General features: G+C 49.7%; 1 protein-coding gene across 1 annotated transcript in view; it reads right to left on the bottom strand.

The window, feature by feature from the left end:
- Positions 1-24,904, bottom strand: part of COTL1 (coactosin like F-actin binding protein 1) — a 41,917-nt gene extending 17,013 nt beyond the window's left edge. Inside the window, exons 1-2 of the mRNA XM_037040277.1 lie at positions 24,592-24,904; positions 24,252-24,334 (exon numbers count right to left, since the gene is read on the bottom strand). Coding sequence (XP_036896172.1) covers positions 24,252-24,334; positions 24,592-24,668 — 160 coding nt within the window. The 5' untranslated portion in view covers positions 24,669-24,904. The remainder of the gene's footprint in view (positions 1-24,251; positions 24,335-24,591) is intronic.
- Between the last annotated feature and the right edge of the window lie 597 nt (positions 24,905-25,501).

Genomic DNA, 25,501 nt, shown 5'->3' with positions numbered 1-25,501 from the left:
AGATCCTTGCTCAGCTTAATTCTAAATAGTTCATATTCTAAGCATGTGTATCAAGGGATCTCATTCTAGTCCCTAACAGGCGAAGGCTGACATGTGGGAATGCTACTGGTTTGGGTTATTTTTGTACCAGCCGCTCTGCTCAGCACTGATAATTCTTAATGGCGTTTGGTTGCTAGTTATAACATCCCTCAGACACTTGTTGACAGTGTGGAGGTGTGCTTCTCAAATATTTGTGTATATTTGACTCTTGGGGGTCTTGCTAAGACCCGGACTCTGATTGAGGAGATGCAGGATGGGGCCCTGGGGTCTGCATTTCTAACTAGTACCTGGGTAATGCTGATGCAGTGGGAATGCTGAAATGCTGATCAGGTTTTTAGATTATTTTTTAAATCAAGGTGCCTTTCTTCCCAGAATCTTTCTAGGTGCCTCCATGCTGAATCCCGCACGTGGGTAGGTTTACACTAAGACCAGTAGCCCTCTGAGTGTAATGGGAACACAGTATGGAGCTGATCAAGTTCATTGCCTGGTTAGTACCTCAAAGCCTCAGCACTGTTGAACAACTCTGCTGTCTAATGTCCCATGGAAGCTAAGAAGCCGTTCTCAACAAGCCACAGACTCCGGATTTGAACTCTACAGTCCAGGCCAGGGGACTCCCAGTGTTTATTTCTTAAAGGAAACACATCATTATGACTATTCGCACTGGCACAGCACCTCCGTTTACAAAGCACACTTATGTCTCACTATCTCATTGGGTCTCACTACAATGCTGAGGGTGCGGGTGGGGTGGGGTTAACTGCCATCACCTTCATCAACATCCGAATCACCACTGGATAGACGAGGCTCAGAAACTGTGTGACACGCCCAAGGGAACATACTGATGACAAAGCCAGCCTTGAAGCCACAGACCTAGACAGCTTGGGTGTGTCTGCCTACCTGGCCACAGGAGTTCAGTGGGTGCCCTTCATGGGACCCGACCATGGGGCCATCAGAGAACAAGGCAGTGCGGCCCTGGCTGGCGGAGCTTGGTGGACTGAGTGCTAGCCTGTAAACCAAAAGGTTGCAGGTTCGATTCCCAGTCAGAGCACACACCTGGGTTGAGGGCCATGTCCTCAATTGGGGGTGTGCAAAAGGCAACTGAACCATGTCTCTCTCACACATTAATGTTTCTCTCCCTGTTTTTCTTCCCCACTTCCCCTCTCTCTAAAAATAAATAAATATTTTTTAAAAAGACCACAAAGCAGTGGGGACAGAGAGGAAATACGGTCTGAAGGGCACTTCCCAGGCCAACTCAACAGAGCTTCATGACCAAGTAGCCATGGAAGTAGAGGAGGGATCCAGGAGATTCCCGCGTGGGGGCGAGAGCTCTGTCTCTCACTCCCAAGGACTCCGACTTGCTTAGTCTCCAGACACCTGAGCCACAGCTGCCTCATCCGTAAAGTGAGGTGATTATTTTTTGTCCTTCCCACTTNTAAAAAGACCACAAAGCAGTGGGGACAGAGAGGAAATATGGTCTGAAGGGCACTTCACAGGCCAACTCAACAGAGCTTCATGACCAAGTAGCCATGGAAGTAGAGGAGGGATCCAGGAGATTCCCGCGTGGGGGCGAGAGCTCTGTCTCTCACTCCCAAGGACTCCGACTTGCTTAGTCTCCAGACACCTGAGCCACAGCTGCCTCATCCGTAAAGTGAGGTGATTATTTTTTGTCCTTCCCACTTTTTTCTTTGTTGACATACAAGTCACATAACACAAAATTCACCATCTTAACCATTTTAAAGCATAAAATTCCGTGGCATTTAGTACATTCACACGATTGTGTGATCATCACCACTACCTAATTCCTGATCATTTGCATCACCCCAAAAGGAAAGCCCGTACCCAGTGCCAATCACTCCACACCTTCCCCTCCCCTTGCCCTAAGCGACACGAATCTGCCTTCTGTCTCTGGATTTGCCTGTTCAGACGTTTCACACAGACGGAGCCATACACTGTGTGGTCTCCTGTATCTGGCTTCTTTCACTCAGCGTGGTTTCAAGGTTCAGCCACACTGCAGCGTGGCCAGCACTTCACTCCGTTTATGGTTGAATACTATTTCATTGTACGGATATGCCACGACCCATTCATCCACTCATCCGCTGATTGGACATTCGGGATGTTTGCTAAAACTTTATGCACCCTCATTAGTTGATCATGAGGATTAAATACGGTCACTGTGAAGCCCGCCTGCATTTCAAGGTTCTGTCTGATGAGGTAGAGCCTTGGCCCTGAGGCCGCAGCCACGGGGAGGAGCTACCAGGTGGGTAGCAAGCACAGGAAACGAGGCCAGTGGGACTGAGGAACTGAAATCCACATGGCCAGCCACACGTGGGTTTTGCAGACATAGAGGGTGGGGGTAGGCTTCCCAGCTTCTCCCAGCATTCATGGCAGTGTCTGGGAAGCCAGCCCTCTGTTTTGAGTAGTGTTATTGGAGGAAAAGGAGAACTAGCACCAAAGTGTTTCATTAAATTGCAGCCTTAACCTGAGGGGGAGGAGGGGACACACATCAGATGCCAAGGCAACGCAGGAAGGAAAAACAAACAAACAAACAAACAAAAAAGCAGGCTGTCTGCTTCCATGGGAGCGACTCTATCTACCATTTCCACATAGATCAGTCTGGACATTGGGTTCCATGACAGCGTCTGGGTCCCAAGTGTCCAAAGTCGCAAAGGACCAACTCCGGACCTGGCACAAGATAAGTTAAGTCACACCCCCTGCCTCAAGGACGTGGGGAACAGGCTTTGTGGATCTCCCAGAACTGCAAGCCAATGTCATTAAAGCTACTGTGGCAGGCAAGGCTGTTCCCCTGAGCGGAGATGGAGCACTTATTGGACAACAGTTTAACCAACAAGGTTGCTGATGTTTTGAAAATCCAAGAGTGATGTGATGCTAAGGAATGTTTGCTGCTCAAGATTTGGCCCAACATTGAAAAGTCATTCTCCCAGCCACCCACACAGGCCTGAACCTCTCTTCCCCCATCATGCACCCTGAAGGACGCTGTGAGGCCATTTTGACCTCAAACTGGTCTGTGCAGGAGGAAGTTCTAGTTCTTAAACACTGGGTGGAAGGCCTTCTCTCTTCTGGAGAAACTGGGCAGAGCAAACACACATGCACAGCCGTGGCACCACATCAGGAATGGAAAACATCACACCCCCTCATTTATCGCCTGCTAATGTTACTCTCTCATCCAGGAAAACGTGGGCATATCGACTGAGAAAGGCATAGCTATGCCTCACCATGCATGTATATAGTGTGCTTGTGCATGCCTGCGTGTGTGTGCCCCTGCATGTGCACGTGTCTGGGTGTGTGCGTGTGTGTGCATCTGTGTATGTATTTGTACGCTAAGATGGCAAAACTGGCCGGGAGACAGTTGATACTTGAAGTAGCTGTCACCCTCGTTGTGTCACTCAGTCCCCAACGAGGCCAATGGCACATCTTTTCAGAAGAGGTCAGGAGCTGAGGGTGCAGCTCCGTTGGACCCCAGTGGGAGAAGCACAAACACACACACCAGGAGCAGACACCCAAGCCTGTCTGTCAGAGGCCTTGGCGCGGCTGTCTACACCGGCTGCTCCCGGGCCGCTCACCCTCCACCCTCGGCTCTGTGGCACCCAGCTTGTGTTCAAGTTCCAAAATCCCTTAGGAGTTCTCCTCCACTTTGTACCAGCTCTGTGACTTTGAATGTCTGCAAGTCTCAGTTTCCTCATCTGAAAAAATGGGTCACATATCTGCCTCATAAGGAAGTTGTGAGGATTGAATGGAAGAAATGCAGGCCTTGGCAGATGGATGGTCGCTCTCTTCCTACCCCACCTCTCCAGCGAAGCTGCTCTCCAAGGTCTGCAGTGGCCTCCCAACTGCTGAGCCCTACACGGAGCGCACTAGCCTCTGCCTTCTTCACAGGCTTTCTGCTCTGGGTTTCAAACAGCAGCTCTTCGGCCAGCACACGGTCATTTAGTCACTCATAACGTATTTCTTGAGGGCCTACTATGTGCCAAGCCCAGCCAAGCTCGGGGGGGGGGGCAGGTACAGATAAGACCAAGGAGGGTCCTGAAGATAATAGAGGCCAGTATTTACTGAGCACAATGTGCTAGACACTTACACGTATTTGCACATTTTTGCACTACTCACAGTCCCATTTTACAGGCAAAGAAACTACAGCTCAGAGAGGTGACGTGCAAAGGAGCCAGATGGTTCCTTCCCTGCCCAGTGGAGAAGTGGTTAAGTCCAAACAAGCAGTTCTCAACGCGTGGTCCTCCAACCAGCAAGCCCAAGAACACATTCAATTGTGAATTCACACACTCTGCGACTGGGGCCTGCAAACTGGGTTTAAATGAGCCCCCAGGGGCATCCTGATGCCCCCAAACCTTGAGAACCACTGACCCAGAAGAGGAGAGAAACGGCAGGGCTGTTTAGCACGGAGAACTTGCTCCACTCCTAGCAGGGCAAGAGGGTGAGGCTAAAGCCCTCGTGGGTGGGAAAGCTGAAGTGCTCAAAGTTCAGCCTCCACCCCCTTCCTCCCCAACTGCACACCTTTTACTTTAAGGAAGTGATCATGTAAAGGAGCTTCCTGTGTGGCCTGGCTTCTCAACGGTGTAACTTACAGAATTAGACACATGAGGTGTGGTTCCTGAGGATCTCACCATCAAAGACCATCAGGACCGTCCCCGCAGAGACTCTCTCTCTGACCAAATCCCACAGCCCAAGGAAGAGCAGAGCATATTTAGAAAAAGAGCAACTGAGGCTCCCTGGCTGGGTAGCTCAGTGGGTTAGAGCATCATCCTGATACACCAAGGTTGCAGGTTCAATCCCTGGTCAGGACACATACCAGAAACAACCAGTGAATGCATAAATAAGTGGAACAACAAGTCGAAGTTTCTCCCTCTCCCTCTCTCTAAAAAAAGAAAAAGGCTGCTGAACCATGGCACTGGGTAAAATCATCTCCGTGACATCAGCTGTCATTAACAAGGATTCCCAAAGGCATCACAAAATCCCGTGGAGCCTCACCTAGGGAAAATGTCAACCAATGACAAAGCGAGGTCGGGGGCCCTGTCTCTGAGGATGGCCAGCACCAAGAGCCCACAGTCCAGGCTGACTGCCTGTTGAGTGTCCCTGCTTCGAGGCTGTGGGCACCCTCCCCTTCCCGCCCCATGAGAGTCTCGTTCATGAGAAGATGGTCCTCACATGATGTTCCTAAAACTCCACCCTCAAAAGAACTTGACCCTTTGTGTGGCCTAGGCAGCCCCATCACAGGCAATGAAGGGTTATCAGCCTGAAAGAGCTCCTGGACCAGCCCATCCCACCAGCCTCAGGGACCCCTTAGAAACCCCAGGCAGGGCCCAGTCCGTTCAATGTCCTACTTCCCTTTTCCAGGCTCCTCGCCTTCATTTACTAAGTTAACACGCAGCATACAGTCATCACAGGTAAAGTCCTCAGACACTGCCTGGCACAGAGTGAGTGCTCGCAAGCAGCCGCTGCCACTGGGCTGAGTTCTCTCCCCTGCAGCCCCTTCTCCCCTTAGCTCTCCTCTAACCCCCTCCCTCGGAGACCCTACACTTTCCTTCTTTCTCTCGTGCCTCGCCACCACCTCACCTCCCCACCGCCTGTGCCTCTTTCTCCCCTCTCCTCCCTCCTCCTGCACTCTGTCTAAGACCAGACAGGAGGGAGGAATTTAGGAAGAGAGACAGAAGGCAGGAGGTGACGCTGAACCATTATACAAGGGAATGCGGGAGGTAAGGACAACACAAAGAGGGGAGGGGACCACAAAAGGACATGAGAAGAACAGTAAGGAAAAAAGGGGAAGTCAGGCTTCTCTGGAATCACCACCACCAGGATGAGATGCTTCAATACTTTCCCCAAAACTACCAATGGCATATGACCCACACCAACCTTTCGGGGACTTTCCTCACCTCCCCCCACCACACTTGACATCTCTCAAGACTCAGGGGATCCCTGGGGGGCAGATCCTGCCCAAACCTTCCATTATTCTCAACAGGGTGACCTCAAAACGGGATCCTGCCCTGGCTGGTGTGGCTCAGTGGATTGAGTACCAGCCTGTGAACCAAAGGGTCACTGGTTTGATTCCCAGTCAGGGCACATGCCTGGGTTGCAGGCCAGGTCCCCAGTTGGGGGCAGGCAAGAGGTAACTGATTGATGTTTCTCTCACACATCGATGTTTCTCTCCCTCTCTTTCTCCCTTCCTTCCCCTCTCTAAAAAATAAATAATAACAAAAAATAAATGGGATCCACGCTAATCGAGGTCCCCTGCCTTCTCCCAAAAAGGACCCAGTCTTCCCCTCTGCCTGCCCCTAAGCCAGCCCTGGCTGGAGAAGGACAAAACCCAGAGGCCAAGAACCTGCAATGGGCCAAGTGGTGTACAAACTCTTCACATGTTTGCAAACACTTTGAACAATTTTTTGTTATGCACAAAACACATACTGAGTATAAAACAATTAGAAGTATGAGTAAGAGCAAATAAGGGTCTTGCCCCCCACAGAACCCCTTAGACATTGTGGCGCACGTCCTTTTGACCTTTTTAACTACTTCCACATGTCTCTAGTTCCTGTTAGATCGCACAGTGTACAAAATGACTTGTAGGTACCTGATAAATATCTGCCGGTCAACAGAAAGAGAGAGTGAGAGAGAGAAGTAATCATTTCATAATTTCCATACGACACTGACCTTCAGAGCAAGACAAAGAAAGGGGGGGAGGAGAACTGGGGAGGAAACTGCCCCGAACTCTATAAGCCCGTGGCTTGCTCTGCAGCTGACCTGACCTTATATAGTCTCTCTAAGAAGTTATGCAAACAAAGTTCAGCAAGGAGAAAACAACCCACACACCAAAAAGCTGAGCTGTCAGCTTCCACCAAGTGAGCTCCCTGGAGGAGGTATGAAAGGAAATGGGAAAGAATTCTAACATCCTGCCACCCAGGGCAAGGCAACAGCTGGGCAGTAGCCACACAGCGCTCACTTCCAGCAGGCTGCACTGGAGGGGGGAGGCCATGCAGGGACTGCAGGACAGGAGGAGGACTTAGGAAACAGAAAATGTCCTTCCTCTCAGGGACAAAGAGGACATAGAAGTCTTGCTGGGTGCACCCCCACCCTGCCCAGGGGACTATAGACTGAGGGTGAAAGGAACCTGCTTTCTGGCTTTCTCTCCTGAAGGGAGAGCTACCATTATCAAAAAGCCACATAGCGTTCACTCTTTTTTAAAGTGACTTGTATTGTTTGCCCCAATGGATCAAACAACAAAAAACCCTCCCATCCCACTCAAAACATGTTTTGAAAATATTAAAAAGTATACAAAACAAGGATAACTCATCCCAGGGCTAACAGCTCTGTGTACATCTTGGTGCGTCCCTTCCCCAGAGAGGACGGGTGAGGATTGTGCTTGCTGACGAAGTCTATACAGGCTCTCTGTGAACACACATCCAGTGTGCATTGAGACCACCCTGCATGTGCAGGTTGATACTTTTTCCATCCATCCTCAAAGCACAGGCTTCGCAAATGACTCCTCCCTTACTGAATTCACATTGAATGCGGAATGACCCAGCTCCTCGAGTTTGACCGAGAACACCAGAAAACGGAGTCCAGGACAGCCAGAGGAGAAGAAAGATGATTACTCCAGTGGAACCCGCAGGGAACGGGCTGATCTGGAGACCCAGATTACCGGGCAGCCAGTGGTTTTCCCCCAGTGACAAAGCACCAGAACCTTTTTTTTAATGATGACTTTTACTTCCTTAAATGGCAGTCAGTGTGTTCTACGCGACTCCACCCTCTTGACGTCGAGATCAGAGGCTGTACTGGGTGCAGGAGGCCCCGCATCCCTCATGGCAGGTCTACAGTGAGACACTCTGGGGACACTGGCGGAGTCAGGGTCAGACGCCTACGCATGAAACATCCCTGGTGTGCACGGCTCTGCATTCCTGCATCTGCTTTTCATAGTTTTGCTGTTTTCTATTGCTGTCAGTTAGTAATCTGACAAACACGTATCGACAATCTGTGGTCCAGAGACACAGTCTCTGTGCTCAGAAATATGCAATCTAGTCCTGGCTGGTGCGGATCAGTTGGCTGGAGCACCGTCCCATGAACTGATCAGGGCACACACCTGGGTTGCGGGTTCTGACCCCTGTCACGGCACGTGCGGGAGGCAACTGATCAAGGTTTCTCTATCTCCTTTCTTCTCGCTGGAATCAATGGATATATCCTCAGGTGAGGATTAAAATGTGTGTACACACACACACACACACACACACACACACAAAGACACTCCAGCCGGGGGGAAAAAGTATATGAACACAATGAAGTCAGTGCCGTAGCAATGAGAGTTAGCACAGAGTGAGTAAGAACATTAAGAAAGAAGGAAATTAACTCTGCCTGGGGTTTGGTGATCAGGGCAGCAGGCTTCACCAGAGGAGGTGATGTTTGACATGGGACTTGAAGGGTGATGACTTGGAGTCCATCAGCTAACAGGGTAAGTACACAGGGGGCTCACATTACAACTTGAGTGAGACTCTGACAGAAGTCCACAGACAAAAGCAACAGCTTCTATGGACAAGTTCAAAGCGCCTGCCTCCACCAGCCCTTCTATTTTTGACTTGTCACTGGCAGGAGGGAGGGCACATAAATTAGCTTATCATCATTACTGTGTGTAAAATAAAGAGTTTTAAGGCTCAAAATGACTTCCCCCAGGGCTCCCCCAGCCTGCTCACCCCTACTCCAGGCAGCAGGCATCTGGTCCCGACTACATCTGAGGGCCCACAACGGTGCCTGACACGCTGGTCGTGCTCCCAAACATTTCCCGAGTAAACAAAGAGCCTCTGCACCCTCTCCTGCAGCCACTTGTCAGTCCCCAGTTTTCGGCTGCATTCAGTTCAGTGGGAGATGCCATTTTATGAGAATAAACTAGCCCGGGCAGCATGGCTCAGGTGGTGGGAGCGTTGTCCCATGCACCAAGAGGCTGTGGGTCCGATCCCAGTAGGGGCACATCCGGGAGGGAACCGACTGATGCTTCTCTCTCACACTGATGTCTTTTTCTCTCTCTCTTTCTATGCCCGCCCCCTCTAAAATCAATAAACAGACCCTTGCATAAGGATTAAAAAACAAATGCCCTGGGTTTTAAAGGTGTGGCTTCCTCCTGCAGAGACCAGGAGAGAACAGACCTGCAGAGAAGAGCAGAGGTGGTCAGGCAGGTGACACATTGCTGGGCTGGACAAATGCGTCCGTTACAAACGAAAGCGCGTGGGAAGGGCAGACCGACAACACGGCAGACACTAGCAACGTCTATGTTACATGGGGGTGATATAGACACTACCTTTCATGCTCACCTCGCCACGTCTGATACGCAGAGGGGCAGAGCACACTCTAAACCTGAGCAGCCCGAGGGAACCGTGAGGCTGGGTTCTCACCCCAGCTGCCCTGGCCGCTCAGATCCTCAGTTCTCTGGGCTGGAGGGTGGCTTCTCCACCCCTGCCTCAGAGCCCCTAAATGGTGGGGACAGACCCACAAACAGCTTGCCACCCCCCTGGCTGCTAATGACATTCCCAGCCCTTGAGTGTGCCCACACATTTACAGCTGACTCATTTTACTCTATTGATTCACTTATTTATCAACCCACACTAATATCCAAGACAGAATCTCCTCTTTTCTTTTATCATTTAATGATTTGAGAGAGAGAATCACTGATTTGTTGCTCCACTTTTTATGCATTCATTGGTTAATTTTTGTACGTGCTCTAACTGGGAATTGAACCCACAACCTTGGGGTACTGGGACAATGCTCTAACCAACTAAGCTACCTGGCCAGGGCCCTCCGCTCTTCTTTAAGCACTCCTTTCTGATGCAGGGAATTAAGGCGATGAAAGAGATCCTCAGCACCAGCTCTGCGCCGGGCTGGACCGGGAAGATGGAAACACAGCCAAGGGAACCATGCTGTGCCTGGATGTCAGTCCTCATTGGAAACAGTAGATGGTGTAAAGCCCTCAGAACTAGGCAAGTGGCCAAAAACACTAGACAGGGACGCTGACAAGGACCACGGTAGCTACCACGGAGCAAATGGAGGCCACAGGGAAGTGAGAGTGCCCGCAATGGAGCCTGTGCAGAGCATGCAGCGCCAGGGGGCGTGGGGTTTGGGGCGGGCAGGTCTGAAAGGGAGAGGGAAGTGACAGAATTAAAAATGCTGACCTCGGAAGTAACTGCAGAAAGGACAAAGGTGACATTCTAGAAGGCCACAGAACATAAGTAGTGGGGATAATACGCACGCTGCTCCAGAAAATCCAGTCCTCACCGTGGCCTGCAAGGCCGGCCATGCTCTGGGCCCTGCCCGTCCCACTCCCGACCCCACATCCCTGTGCACTTGGTATCACGAGCCTTCTTGACTTCTGCCCGCCCCCTCCCACCCCGCTCTCCCCTTCTCCTCCTTACATTTTAAAGATTGAGATTTTATTTACATACCATGAAATTCATCCCTTTGGGGAATTATTCCCTTTGCGTGTACGATTCGCTGGTTTTTAGCACATTCACAAGCTGTGTAACTGTCATAGCCCCAAAATGAGGCCTCGTACCCACTCGCCGCCACTCCCCACCTCCCGTCCCTGCCCCTGGCAACCACTAACCTGCTCTTTATCTTCATGGATTGCTTGTTCTGGAAACTTCAAGTAAATAGACCCATACAGTGTGTGACCTTTCCTGTCTGGCCTCTTTCACCAAGCCTGATGGTTTTGAGGTTCATCCATGTTGTAGCGTGAACCAGGACCTCATTCCTTTTGATGACTGAGTAATATTCCATCGTGCGGACAGACCACATTTTGTTTATCCCTTCATCAGCTGATGGGCATTTGGGGGGTTTCTAGTTTGGGACTATTATGAATAGTGCTGCTGTGAGCTCTCATGTACAAGTTTTTGTGTGGACACGCTTCTCCAGGGCGTGTGTACCAAGGAGTGGAATTATTAGGCTTCGCCTTTCCAGAAACTGACTTGCCACATCTGCTGTACCATTTTCCACCCTGACCAGAGGGTTCTGATTCTCTACATTCCCACCAACACCTGTCATTACAGCCTCCCAGTACGTTTGACATGTTCTCTCATTGGGGATCGGTTGGCATCTCCCTACTACTCATGACGTTGAACACATTTTCATGTGTTTATTGGCCATTTGTGCATCTTCTTTGAAGATATTCAAATCCCCTGCCCATTTTTTATTTGGGTTGTTGTCTTGTTATTGTTGGGTGGTCTCTGGACACCAGACAACTACCATATATATGACTTGAGGGTCTTGCTGGGCCCACTCCTCCCCAGATGCCTGTGTGTCCATGCCCTTCTCATTCAGGCCTCTCCTTGGTGTCCCCTCCTCTTCCTCCCCGGACCCATCTTGCTAACAGGGGCTTCCCTGCAGTCTGCCTATAGCCCATCGCTTCATTTTATTTTCTTTATGATGCTCATCTCCTGAAATTATCTCACTTGCCAGCTTGTCTATTATCTGTCCCTGCACTTCCAACAGAACATAAACTCTGTGACTTAGATCCCTTCACTTCCCAAGACCCAGAGTTCCTGACACACAGTAGGTCCTCATTTTAAATTTGTTGGACAAATGAGTAATTACAAATCACCAAAGAGAGTAGGTTACTTTCCTGGAATCAGACACATGGCAGTAGGTTTTGCCAACTCAGGAACAGAGCAAGCAGCATCTAGTTCAGTACTGCAAGAGTGCGCAGAGAGAACACAGGCCCTCCTCTGTCCGGCAGAGGCCAGGGGGACGGGCAGCCTGGGCTCACACAAGGGCTGGTGCTTCTCACTCCTCCCCAGAAGCCCCAGCGTGACCCAGAGGGGCCCCTGGCCTGCCTGAGTCGGCAGCTTCCTTCATCTGCAAACCATGAACAATATGCTGCATTCTACAGCCAGGGTAGAATTATAGCCAAAAAGAGAAGAAAACTACTTCCAGGTCAGATTAGATGACTCCAAGGGCCAACCTTTCAGATGAAAGTAGTGAAGTCAGAACTTTACACTGGGAGGGATGAAGGTGTTTGAATCACAGAGTATCGCTCCCCAGAGGCCATCCCAGGGTTTCCACTTCGACAAAGGCAGAAAAAATTACCTCTGAGCTGTGTATTCCCACTGATGCAAAGCCAGCCAGAGGCACAGACCTAGGGCTGTCCCTTAGGAGTCAAGAAAACAGTGTGTAGAAAGTTGTTGGGAGAGTACATCTTAACAGTTCTCATCACAAGGAGAAATTATTTTCCCTTTTTATTGTATCTGTATCAGATGATGAATGTTAGCTGAACCTATTATGGTAATCGCTTCACAGTACTATATGAATATTAAGCCATCATGCTGTACCTTTGCAATGATGTATGTCAATTATTTTGCAATAAAACTGGGAAAACAGAAAAAAGAGCTTGCCTATGGTCTTCCCTCCTTGTTTCAAAAGAATTTCAGCTGAAAGGTCAGCAAGCAGCAGGATGTCAGGAGGGGCGGCCAGGCACTGGGTGAGGCGCCCAGCTCAGCCTCTGCACCACCCTGGGCCAGTGCCTAGCCGTCTCTGAGCCTTGATTTTCCCATCTATGAAACGGGAGTAACAACAAGGCCTACCACACCAGCTGCAGTGTAAATTAAATGAAATCATGATTAGATGACAGGAGCTGGCAAAACGTTGGCCCCAAAGATGTCCGCACCCTCATCTCTAGAACCAGTGATGACATCACTGGCACGGCAAAGAGACTCTGGGCATGTAATTCAGTTCATGATCCCAACATGGAGAGATGATGCTGGAGGATCTCAAAGGCAGGCCCACAAGCATCTTCAAAGGGAAAAAAGGGCGGCAGGAGAATCAGAACCACGGAGATGGTGCTGTGAGAAGGACGCAACCTGCCACTGCCGACCTGGATGATGGGGGGAGGGGCCGTGAGCCAAGGGATGCCGCTGGCCTCTAGCACAAAAACGGATTCTGCCCTCAAGCCTCCAGGATGAACCAGCCCTGTTGACTCCTTGATCTTAGCCCCGCGAAACTGATTTGGGGCTTCTGACCTCCCAAACTGTAAGATGATGAAATTACATTGTTTTAAGCCACTAAGTTTGTGCAAATTTGTTATGGCAGCCATTGGAAACTCATACAATGACCCAGCACCATGGCTGGCACATTAAAAAGGTTCAGAGCTCACCATTATTTTTTAAAGTATTATTATCACCTATCATTGGCAAAGAAGATTACACAAATGCACAGAAGACAAAATAAGAATAAGTGCACAAGAAAAAAATGAGACAGATGACCATAAGCTAAACCTAAAACTAAAACAGGATCCAAAGCAGGTTAATTTCAAAATGCACTGATGAAATAAAATACAAAATGCTGACGTAACTGCGCCTTCAGGCACAGGCCCCTGGGGACCTGTCCCTGCTGTGGCCACTGGGCTGAACCTGAAAAGTCAAATGCATAAAGTCAAATCGGTGAGGAACGCAACCACGCAGTGCCTCTGGGCAGGAAACCCGGGCCAGAGGCTAATGGGGGCAGGACCTCAGCCAGGAAGCCTAGGTGCCTGCATCGGGAGACTGGGATTCACTCACCTGTGTACATCCATCAACTGACAAATACCTGGGGGGAGAATGCCAGGTGCTGTTCTAGGTGCTGACAGTACAGTGGAGAACCAAACAGACCAGGATTCTGCCCCCGCCCTCACCCCGGAGCTCACTCCAGCAGGAAGACAGATGACAAACCGATACAGGAATGCTCATGTGCATATAGCTTGAGAAATTGGAAAGTGCTACAGCCTACAACTTGGACCCACACAGGGGAGCAACACACCCCCTGGCCAAAAAGAGATTGGGACTGACTAACCATAAGGGGCAGGGATTCTCCACCAAGGCGACCAGAGTGACAAAGTCCCTCTGTCCAGGACTTCCCCATGGAAGTGAAGAAACAAATAAGCACACAAGCACTGCACGATGTGGTAGCATCACAAAGGCAAGGAAGGCATCTGAGAGAGGGGGCATTTACCCTGGGCTTTGATGGATACATAGAAGTTTTCCAGGAAAGCAAAATGGATGAGGACGGTGCAGGAAGGCTATCTGCAAATCATATGGAAGGGGGAAGGTCCCTAGCCAGGTGGATTGAAGCATTGTCCCATACACCGAAAGGCTAATGGTTCAATTCCCAGTCAGGGAACATACTTAGATTGTGAGTTCAATCCCCAGTCAGGGAACGTACGGGAGAAAACCGATCAATGTTTTTCTCTCTCCACCTTCCTCTCTAAAATCAACAGGCATACCCCTGAGTGAGGATAAAAAAAATAGGGGGACGGGAGCAGCACAGAACAGAGGTAAAGCTGGAAACCTCAGACAGATCTGAGTTCAAAGTCCCATTTTTCCATTTACTGTGCCATCTCAAGCAAGTGAATTTTGACTCTCCAGGGAAATCATCAGCGTCCTCATCAGTAAAATGGGGACAACTCCCACGTATGGCGTCACTGCATTCAGTCCACCCGTATCCCTCATGGAAGAAAAAAAATGTCGCGGAGGCAACACTTGAGCAGCATCTCCGTACTGCCTAGCACTAGGTCACGCATGAGGTCAGACTCTTAGGCGTTGGGGCTGCGCCTTCGTGAGGGGAGGAGGCAGCTGATGATCATCTGTACTGGAGATTCCCCAAGTGTACTGGAGAGCACCCAAGGGGGACACAGCCAAGAGACCGACGAAAGAGCCTGACAACTCCAGGGTTAAACAAAGAGAACTTACAGACAACTTGAGCAGCAGCACGATGGTGGATCCCCACCACCCAAAAGGGGACAGGGGCTTGATATACTGAGTCTCCGGGAACACAGATGGCTTGTAGCCAATGAGCGCATGCTTGTTAAGAACTCATATTCTGCCCTGGCTGGGGTGGCTCAGTGGATTGGGCGCTGGCCTGTGAACTGAAGGATCACTGGTTCGATTCCTGGCAAGGGAACGTGCCTGGGTTGCAGGCCAGGTCACCAGTTCTCATGGCTATATGAGAGGCCACCAATTCTATGTTTCCCTCACCCATCAATGTTTGACTCCCTGTCTTATCCCTTCCTTCTTCTCTCTCTAAAATAAATAAATAAAATCTTTTTTTAAAAAAAGAACAGCATATTCCAAAGCTCACACATCCTGAGATGATTTCAAGTCACTAGAAGAAACTTACTTCTTAAAATGAAAATGACATTGGTCACGTCAAGCACGAGAAACCATTTTGCCTAATAGCATCCTGCCGTAAGGGGCATCCATGTCATCTGTAAGCATTTGGACCTTATGGACAAAAGTTACAAAAGTTCCTAAGGGGAAAGCAGTTGGTGCAACCTCATGTTTACTGTAGAAAGCCACCGTGGGCCTGGACTGCACATTCACTGGAGTCAGGGAAAGGGCCCAGCTCAGAATTCAGCAGAGGGCTTGGCACACAGTAGGCACTCAACAAATGTCATGGAGAAGGAAACACCATGAAGGAGGGTGGAGCCCCAGGAAACACCTACACTTACGGGGAAAGGAAAGGGAAAGGAGAACCAGCAGGAGGAAGTGAGAACGAGGAATGAGAGATGAGAGACATAGAGGGAAGCTCTGTGGGGCAGAAGCAGAAAGAAGGAAGTTACATTTTCAGTAAGTACAGGTCACTGACAAATTCCTGAGGGAGGTAAAGTGGAATAAAGACAAAGAGATTGCCACTAAATTCAGCAAGCAGAAGATAACAAAGACCTATTCATGGGATCCCATGCTCTGGGTGTGGGGGTATATCAAAATACTGGATCCAGCAAAAATAACACCCCTTTTTATTATAAAATCTTTTATTACAAAATCATAAGCATGTAATTCTGTAATATAACAATATCGTACTCAAGCACACCATATGACATTTTCGGTGGAAGGTTCAAATTAAAACTATTATTACATCCATATTACTACCCTACCGGCCACACTCAAGCAGGGATTGTATCTGCCAGACTCTGTACTAGGAGGTAAAGAAAGGAGGGGAGGTAAGCACGTGGACTTAATACCTATACGACTCACAAGCAATACTTTCAAAAAGTTAGTGTTAACTCCTAAAGATTTTCAAGGACTAAAAACTCAATTCAATTAAACTAATTGAACACTTTTTCTGAACAAGAGATACCCTCCCCTACCGGGAAGAGAGACAGCGAGCAACCTTCCCATGGCATATCAGGATACAAACTCAAAAGCAGGCACAAATGTCACCAAGAGGCAATCCAAAAAAGAGCTGTCCCAAGCCTGTGCACCTTATGACACAAACCACGCAGTGGGGCTCCAGACCTCCCAGAAACAGGTCTGCAGAAAAGAAGGCAATGGAAGACTGAATGTTGCAGAAAGCTATGAAGACAATGGCTCAATAGCCCTACGGGGTTCTACTTAAAAGTCATAACCCAACACTGTTCCTCGAAGACAGCCCGTACTCAATCAACATTTGCTAAATGCACCACTGACAGACTATTCAGCACTTAACAACGTCCAAAGCACTACCACAAATTTAAAGCTTCCTTTCACCCCATATTCCCTTAGAGTCGTAAGAGGACTTCTCTCCTTCCTTTCTCACTCACATTTCTGAAATCCATGTGTATGTGAAGCCAGGGGCAAAAAATCCTAGTACAGAAAGAACAGCCTGATACGCAGGCTGCCAATTGTACGTGTGTTGTACAGCTATACGTGCAGAGCCATGGAGAGCAAGTCTATTCGTCACAGAGCATGGAATCTCACCCCCTTCTTTGAGTACTGACAAAGATTCTCAACTTGACCAAACTCTAGTCAGGCTTTTCTGAGCTTTTTCAACAAGCTTCAACTTGTGGACTTGTGCATTTGTGTCCATCTCTGCATTATCTGATTTTAGCAACAATCCTCCTAAACTCAGTTTAGCCAGAATCCTCCATTTTCCACATCTGATCAATCACGTTTGATACCTGAGCGTGTTCTTCATTCTCCACCACCCCCTGGATTTCTGATCACCCTGGCCTGCCTCCAGCAAGAATGGTGTTAGGTTGGTGGGTTTAGCCAGAACGCCCTTTACCCCTGATGTTTCCTCTTTGTAATTTTCCATCTACTGACCACCCCGCTCCATTCTGCTCCTTGAGTATAAACTCCCATCTTTCCTTGTCGTACTGAGTGGTCCCTACACCTATCACAACAGTCCCCCTGAATAAAGCCTGCCTTACCATTCTTCAACAAGCATCAGAATAAGTCATTTTTCTTTTAACAGTAAACACACCCCCATTCTTCTTAGGAACCATCCTACTGCCACTCTCAGTACCTGGTCAGGCTGACCCCATCCTAAAGGGGAGCTGCCCAGGCCCAAGTTAATGGCTTTTGTCACTCTTTCTGATCTAGCATAGACCAGAGAAGGGGCTGTGCGAGAGAAGAGAGTGCACAGTCAAGGAGGGCCTCTTTTGATCCCTTTCTTTTTAAGATTTTATTTTATTTATCTTTTAGAGGGGAAGGGAAGGAGAGAGGGAGAGAAATATCAATGTATGGTAGCCTCTGGTGTGTCCCCTGCTGGGAACTGGCCTGCAACCCAGGCACGTGCCCTGACTGGGAATCGAACCGCGATTGTGTGGTTCGCAGGCCCGTGCTCAGTCCACTGAGCTACACCAGCCAGGGCTGATCCCTTTCTTAAACATCTATGTCAAGTGGCCAAGCAACCTCTCCTGACATAATTTCCATGAAGGGGGCCTCACCACCTCCAGGGATAGCCCATTCTAACTTACAGACAATTCTCCTGCATGTGAACCCCAAATCTACCCCTGAAATATTCACTGTTTGGTTCTCTTCTACCACACTGGGTAGAAGAAGTTCATGTCTTTCAAATGACAGTCCTGCAGACATCTGAAGGCAACACTTGTGTCCCCTGAAGTATCACTCCTCCAGCTTAAATATGCCCAACTTCCTCAGTCAATTCTTACATGAAAGGTTTTGAATTCCTTGCCCAATCTGGATTCTCCTTTCTTAGCCTGTTACCAGCTGTCTACCCTAAGAAGTATGGCCAGGACTCTTTTAGATGGAAACGATAAAGAACTCAGTCAAGCTGGCTTAAGGAAAAAAATTCAGTTGGCTCAAAAAAACTACAATGGCTGGCACCAAGGGTTTAAGCCATGTCATCTGGTCTCCATTCCCCACCTCTGGCTCTGTTCCTGAGTTCTCAGACAGGTTCTCTCTCCAAACAGTAGATGGGTCTTGTAAGTTTTAAGCCCTTTATACTTATAGGTCTTAACCCTAGAGAAAGATTCTTCCTGAATCACTCTGTCCAAAGATGAATCTGATTGGCTTGACTTGAGTCACATGGACTCAATCCTGAACCAGTCAGTTAACAGAGAGGATTACTCTCATTGTCCAGGTCTTGGTCACGGTGCCCTCCCAGTGGGGAGGGTCAGTCAGACATCCTGGAACTACACTGGCTGAGCAGGATTATTGTGAAATAGGAGGGAGACGTTTCCCCTATAATATGGGATGCTGAACAGACAAAAACATCAACCTCCACACCTCTCTGTGAGTGATGATTGAGCTGAACACTCCAGGCTTACCAGAGCATCACGGGAATATTATCTGCACCCAGACCATCATCACCCAGCCAACATCACAGAGCATCTACTCCAAATAAAGCTTCATGCTGACATTGCCCTCTATGAATGCCCCTTTTCTGGTAGCCACCCCATACATCGAGTTTCTTTCAACTTGTTCACTGAGGTGCAACACCTTCCAAGAAGGTGCTGCATTAACGCTAACCACATTTATTGAGCACTGACTTTATACCAGGAACTGCCCTACAAGTTTTATATGTAGCATGTCAATTTATCCTCACAGTAACCCTGGGCATTATTTGCAATCATTATCCCCATCTTCCAGACAAGGAAACAGAGAATCTGAGAGATTTGCCTAAGGTCACACAGCACAGCAAGGATACAAGTCAAGGCAAGACACCCTGGCTCCACTATTGATGCTCACAACCCATCAGCTCTAAAATCTGCATCAACAGAAAACTGGATTTATTCCCAGATGCCTGGATTCTTTCCAGAATAAAACTGTCTATGACAGAGTACTTTGGGGCCCATCAATAGAGGACCAGTTAAACAGTATTATATTTATATGAGAGAACAGTCGCTTTAAAAGCTGGGTGATGACAATAAAGCATCAGCTCCATGAGGACAGGGGCCTTCTCTGCTTCTCTATTTCTTCTCAGTGCCTATAAACAATGCCCTTCAGAGCAGCCAGTCATGCGGATTGGAAGGAAGGAGATAAGAAGGAGGGGAGAGAAAGGAAGAAGAGAATGAAGGAAGGAATGAGCAAACAAGTGAACAAGTTTCACAGAGTAAAACTATGGCTATATCTGAACTAGATCTGATTTTTATTGTCTTCTTTTTTCTTAGTCTTGGTTTCTGAATATTCTACAAGGAACAGGTATTACATGAAGGCACCAAAACAGAACACGATTTCATAGATAGCCCAAGCCACTGCCTTGTCACACGTATGTGGTCTGTAAGTCCTTTCTGCTTCAGTCAGAGAGATCATGTGTCCAGTCAGTCTGCTAAATGGCTCCTTTCCTGTGACCTCTGTGGGCTGGGCCCTGGCCCCTCCTGCCTCCCGGCGGCTCTGTCAGAGGAACCAGAGACCCTCCAGCAGCTTTACCCATTTCCTCCCCACCAGGTCTTCACCCTCCCACCTTTCTGGTGCTCTCAGACCACATACACTACTTCAACATTGATTAAATTCCGCCAGTAAGATAACAACCATCGTAATTAACATTTATGGAGCATAACTATGTCCTAGATACCACGGAATTGCTTCCCTACTCCTCCTAATGACCACATTATAGCAGAAGGGATGTCCAGGTGGGTCACTCACCTGCTCCCGATCACACAACTGGCGAGTCTTGGAGCCCAGGCCATCCGATGAAGCCCACACCTTCAATCACTATGCTAACCACCTCTTACCATGCACGAAGCACCTACTGCCTGTGCACTGGGGTCAAACGTCTAATGTGTGCCTACACAGGACCTGATGCCTACTGCATGCCAGCCTAGGAAGGTTGAGTGCCTACTGTGTGCTGAGCTGGGGCATGAGAAAGCACAATGTCATCATAATAAGAGCAACAAGAGTAAAATCGGTGACACAAAGTAACAGTAACGATAGTCAATGTGCATCAGGGGCCTGCGCTCTCATTTCAGATGTAATACTTCTAGCCCTCCCAGCCACCCTCAGAGACAGGGACTGTCAGGATCCACGTTTCACAGACCAGAAAACTGATGCACTGAGGAAGGGATGCCCTGGCCCAAGGCCACACGGCATGTAAGAAGCAGAGCTGGGACGTGAATCTAGAGCTTCTCTGATTAGGAAGTGTCCTGGCTATTGAAATAAAAGGGCTCGCCCTGGGCTGGGTAGGTGGCTGAATCCTAGATGGGCTGAGCTGAGAAGAAGAATCCCACCTGGAGGGAAGTCCTGGAGGCTGGGAGTATTAATATGAGGCTGCAGGTGCACATAGAAGGGTGTAGGGAGCTATTGGGCAGGAGATATGGGTTGAGACAAACTGGTTGAAACGCCGATCAGACAGCCTGCTTTACTTCAACAGGCAGAAAGGAGTCATAGAAGCTTAATGAGTGGAGAAGTGACTTGATTAGGGATGTGTGTGAGAAAGAGTTAATCCAGCAACGGGAGGTGGGGAGAGTAGAGTGAATATAAGACAAGAAAGAGCAAGGGCTAAGAGACTTGCAATGAAATGGTGGGGTGGGGGGTGCAATAGACCTGCTTTTGGTTTGCCCCTCTTCTAGAAGCAGCACGAACCTACTACCCCTACCTTCCTTTAGGACACCGCCCTCCCCCACTCTGTCTCCGGATTTGGGTATTGGATGGTGCCGCCCCTTACCCACTCCAGAGGTGGGCACTGATCCGGGCCTAGCCAGCCAGAGTCCCAGGGATTAGTTCAGGATGGGCACAGGAACCCAGCCATGCCAAGAGGAGGTTGTCAGCCTAGAGACTTCTGAAATCATTGGCAAAGAGGCTTTCTTCCCCCATCGGGATGGCCTGGAAGCTGGGGCAGCTGGCGGCCATCTGTATCCCCACGCAGGGAGAAGCAACCCCCCTGGCTGCAAGAAGGGCAATAAAGGAGGAAGGCAGAGCTGGGAGAGGGGCCCGAGTTCAGGCAGCCTCACCTGCAGCTAGCACTTCCCCTGGGCTTTCCGAACCACAGAAGCTACAGACAAGTTTTGTGGGGTGGTTGGGTTATTTTCTTTTTTTGCTTAAGCTAATCTGCACAGGGCTTCTCTCACAGCACCTGAAAGATCTCTGACCATTGACCACCCGCACAGACTGAAGCACAGGACAGAAGCAAGAGCGGAGATGGTGTTGGAGCAGTTAGCACAGGAGGGGCCAGGTGTGTCCACATGCCAGCAGAGCCAGTGCAGGGCCACAGCGGGTCCAAATCCTGTCAGCAGAGCAGAGGAGGGCCCAGCCACTTTCCAGATCGGCAACCTTCCCCAAAACAGCAGGCTGGGAGCTGAGGAGAGATGAGAGCAGGAGGCTGGACAGGCATATCCCCTTCTAGAAAATGCTGGGTGGGGAAGGACGGAAGGAGGAAGTCGGCAGCCAGAGAAGGAAGAGAAGGAGAAGGAGGGTGTTTGAGAGATACTGACCCAGGAGGGACTCTCAGGGAGGGGCGAGAACCCAGGAGGAAACCCCCACTCCTACCTCTGCAGCCCAGAGCCATGGAGACAGAGACCGGGTTTGCTTTCCAGACATTCCCATCCCTTGTGCACCTCATGAGATGTCTGGAAACAGGAAGTCTACTTAGGGCCACAAAGAGCCCTCCCTGCATCGCAAAAGTGGGTAAACATGTCTTTTGTAACTGCAAGCAATCACACAAGCCCCAATGAGAACCTGCTGTATCACTTACGAAGCCTCATAGCTTGGAGATGAGAATCTAAACCACTTCCTTAGAGTGAAGAGGCCAGGAGCATGGGCCTTGGAGCCAGTTTAGCTGTGTGATCTCAGGCAAGTCACTCAATCTCTCTAGGCCTTGGTTTACACATCTGTAGAAGGGCAACAAATCTCAGTAACAAGGCATGCCAAGTGCAGCGACGGAGGTATGCAGTTACTAGTTGGTGTTCCGATTCCTTTGTCACTGGGTTATGAGGACACAGCAGCGGGAAGGAACAAGCTTCTCCAAGAGGAACAAGAGCAGACACAGCACCCATAACTCGCCTATATATTTGTCCAACAGATGGGTGCGGAAGGAAGGCAGCCTTCCAGCCAAAGCAGACGGAGCCTTCAGATTCCATGGTCCATTCATAAGATCAACAAGCAGCACGGAAAGCATTTTTAGTTCCCCCGCCAGTCCCATCCCTGTGCTTGGGGGAAGGGTCAGAGTAGAAAACCACAAAGCCCAAGGGAGGAAGGAAATGCTCTCTGACCCAAGCAAGCCTTTCCAGCTTTGCAGGCCCACTGCCCAGAAGCATCTGTTAGGAATCTACTGACCGGATGGCCTGTCTTCCCCAGGTCGCCTTCTCCTACTTGGTGGAGGAAACAATAGCTTCAGAGGTGGAACCCATTCCAGGGGTGGGGGTGGAGGAGTGATGGATGGCCAACAAGAGGAAAGAAATTGCTAGTTTACTGTCCTCGAGTTCAGGGGGGAGGGAAGCTGGCCTGTGAGACGAAGCCTCAGAGCGGGCAAGGCAAAAAATACTGCTGAATCTCCAAGTTGTGCACAAAATATGGGGAAAGTCAAGAGCTCGCACTTATTCCACTTGCGAAAGCATGCCCCAGGGTGGTGGAAGGATGGAAGCCCGGAGTCAGGGGCCTGGGCCCAAATCCCAACCCCGCCAACTCTCCACAAGAGGCCTTGTGCGCCTTATGAAATGCGAGTTGTCAGAGCATTTTATGTGATTGGTATCTGAAATGAGCCCTTTACAAAAGCAATGAGTGAATGTCTAGAGGCAGCTCTCAGGGAGGCATTTTAGTGGGAAAAGCATTTTTTAAAAAAACCTAGTACCACCCAGCCCATAGCACATACTTCATAAATATCCTTTGAATTGGATTACATGTAAAATACCATTTGATTAAGGGAGCAGTTCAGGAAAGGAGCGGCCGTGTGGTGCTTGGCACAGTTTTGTACTTTGATTTATTTCACAAATGACCATATAATTTGCACGGACACGGTCCTGAGCATTTGGCACACACCGACTCACTTTTAACAGCCCTCCGCGATTACAGGTGAGGAAACCAAGGGACTGAGAGATGAAGTAACTTGCCCCATGCCACACAGTTAGGAAATGGCCATTTGAGGATTCGAATCCACCCACCAGGCTGGCTCAGAGTCCCCACCCAAACCTTCAGGCTACACTGTCTTTGTCTGAATATATGTTTCCAAGGTAGAGACCAGAGGCCAGAAAGAACCCACTCGCCAAACCGAGCTTTAAAAGATCCTATCACCAGTAATGCTGTGCCTTTGCCTATTTTGAGGGGTTTATGGTTATGCACACCACGTGTTCTTTCCTTTTAATGGTTCAACACACACCAGGAAAGCGCACAAAGTTTAAAAATCTTAAGTATTTTGCTTAATGATTTCTTACATAGGTTCACACCTGTGCAATACCCGCTCAGATGAAAATATGGGACCTTTCCACCCCCACCCCAGCCTTCCGCGTGCCCCTGCCATGTCAATGGCTATCTACCCCAAAATATGACCACTATTCTGACTTTTCACACCAGAAATTCACATTGCCTTTTCTACAACTTCACACAAATGGGGTCATATGGGGCGTACTCTTTCACATCTGATTCTGTATTCTTCAAAATATATATATATATATATATATATATATATATATGGAACACTGACATGGTTATGGCTGGGAGGAGGATGCAGCTGGTCATTTGTTTCTCTTGCAGTAAGCCCCAGGATTTTTATTTTGGCTCACTGACAGACCCAAGGGGATGAAGGTTGGAGGGTTGAACACTGGCATTTGGAACCTTGTGAGTTCACTGTGGAAAACCAGTGATCCGCAGGGGGCAAAGGAGCTGTCCCGCCTGGAAAAGCTAACGAGGAACAAAAAGCCAGGAAGTCACCTCTGGTTGTTCTGAATGTCCAGAAGGGAGAAGGCTTTATGAGGCTTTAAAATGCTCAAAACTGGTTCCTCCAGCTCCAGAGTTAAAAAAGGTGGCGACAGGCTCCTCCCAGAGAGGTAGACGATTTCCCGAAAATTCAGGAATTCCCCCAAAGGGCATGTCTCCTACCTGTGCACTGTTGGATGAAGTCCTGATATTCCTCTCCTTGCTCGCCTGGGACGATGGTGGAGCCGTCATATTTAAAAGTCACCCTTTGGATTGGGAGAAGAAAAAACACACACACACATCAGCCTTGGTAGCTGCACGGTGCTGAGCTTCCAGCAGGACAATCTAAAGGATGCTCTGGCTGGGGAGAAGCCAGCGCTGGCTTTCCACGCTGTCCTGGGTTAAGGCTGCGGAAGACAGCACTGGTTGACCCTTAATCCGTCCCATCTGGAAGACGGCTCAGTGCACCAGCCCCTCGTGAGCTCGGGGAGCGGGGCCTGGAGAGCAATGGAAAGTTCCTCACCAGATGACGGCCGAGCTGTCGTCGCGCACCAGGTTGTACGCCTCCCGGCAAGCCTCTTTGTCGATCTTGGTGGCCATCGCCGCGGGGCCGCAGCGGGGACACTTTGTCCAGAAAAACTGAGCACGCCCCGGGCCAGTCGCAGGGTTCGGAGCACTGCGGGGTCGCGCGGAAAGCTGGCGAGAGACCGCGGCGGGCGACAGCGGCGGCTAGAGAGACACGGGGTGGCAAGCTGCAAGCTCCAGCGCCTCGGAGGCTGCGAGTGCGGCCAAGCGCACTCCTGGTCCAAGGCCTCGCCGCACCGCCCCCCGGGCCGCACAGCCCAGGCCCCCACAGACCATTCGTCGCCCAACCTGCGGCCGCCACGCCCCCCCTTGGTCATTGGTCACCTAGCTTCAGGGGCGGGGCATCTCTACTCCATGGTGGCCAATCTCAGCTCAGGTGGGTTGCGCAACTTCGCAGTGGGGGCTGAAGAAGGGGCTTTTTGCTCCTCCCTTTCCCTCCTCCCTCCTCTTCTACCCTATCCCCTCTCCCCTTCTCTCTTCTCCCTCGCCCTCCCGCTCCTCTCCTCCTGACCCCACCCCGGTTTTCCCACTCCCCCAACTCTTTCTTTCCCCACTTCCTCCTCCCCAAGTCCTCTTCCTCCTCCCACTGCCCTTCTGTACTCTGTCCTCCTCGTTGTTCCTTCTTCCTTCTGTTCTCTCCCCCTCCCCTCCTCTCCTCTCCTCTCCTCTCCTTCTTGCTGGTCCCCCTCTTCCCCCCTACCTATTCCACCCTCTCCTCTTTCCAACCTCTTCCTCTCCCCTCCTCCTTTCCTTTCTTCATCCTCACCCCCAGCTCCTTCCTCCTCCCTCCACCGTCTTCCTCAAGCTGTCTTCTTCCTCCTCCCCTCCTTCCCCTTCCCTTCTCCTTC

Source organism: Sturnira hondurensis, unplaced genomic scaffold (genome assembly GCF_014824575.4).
Source record: "Sturnira hondurensis isolate 20B ecotype Veracruz unplaced genomic scaffold, ASM1482457v3 Scaffold0002597, whole genome shotgun sequence".
Taxonomy (NCBI): Eukaryota; Metazoa; Chordata; class Mammalia; order Chiroptera; family Phyllostomidae; genus Sturnira; species Sturnira hondurensis.
Note: the sequence above shows the minus strand (reverse complement) of the source record. Positions and strands in the feature narration are given on the sequence as shown.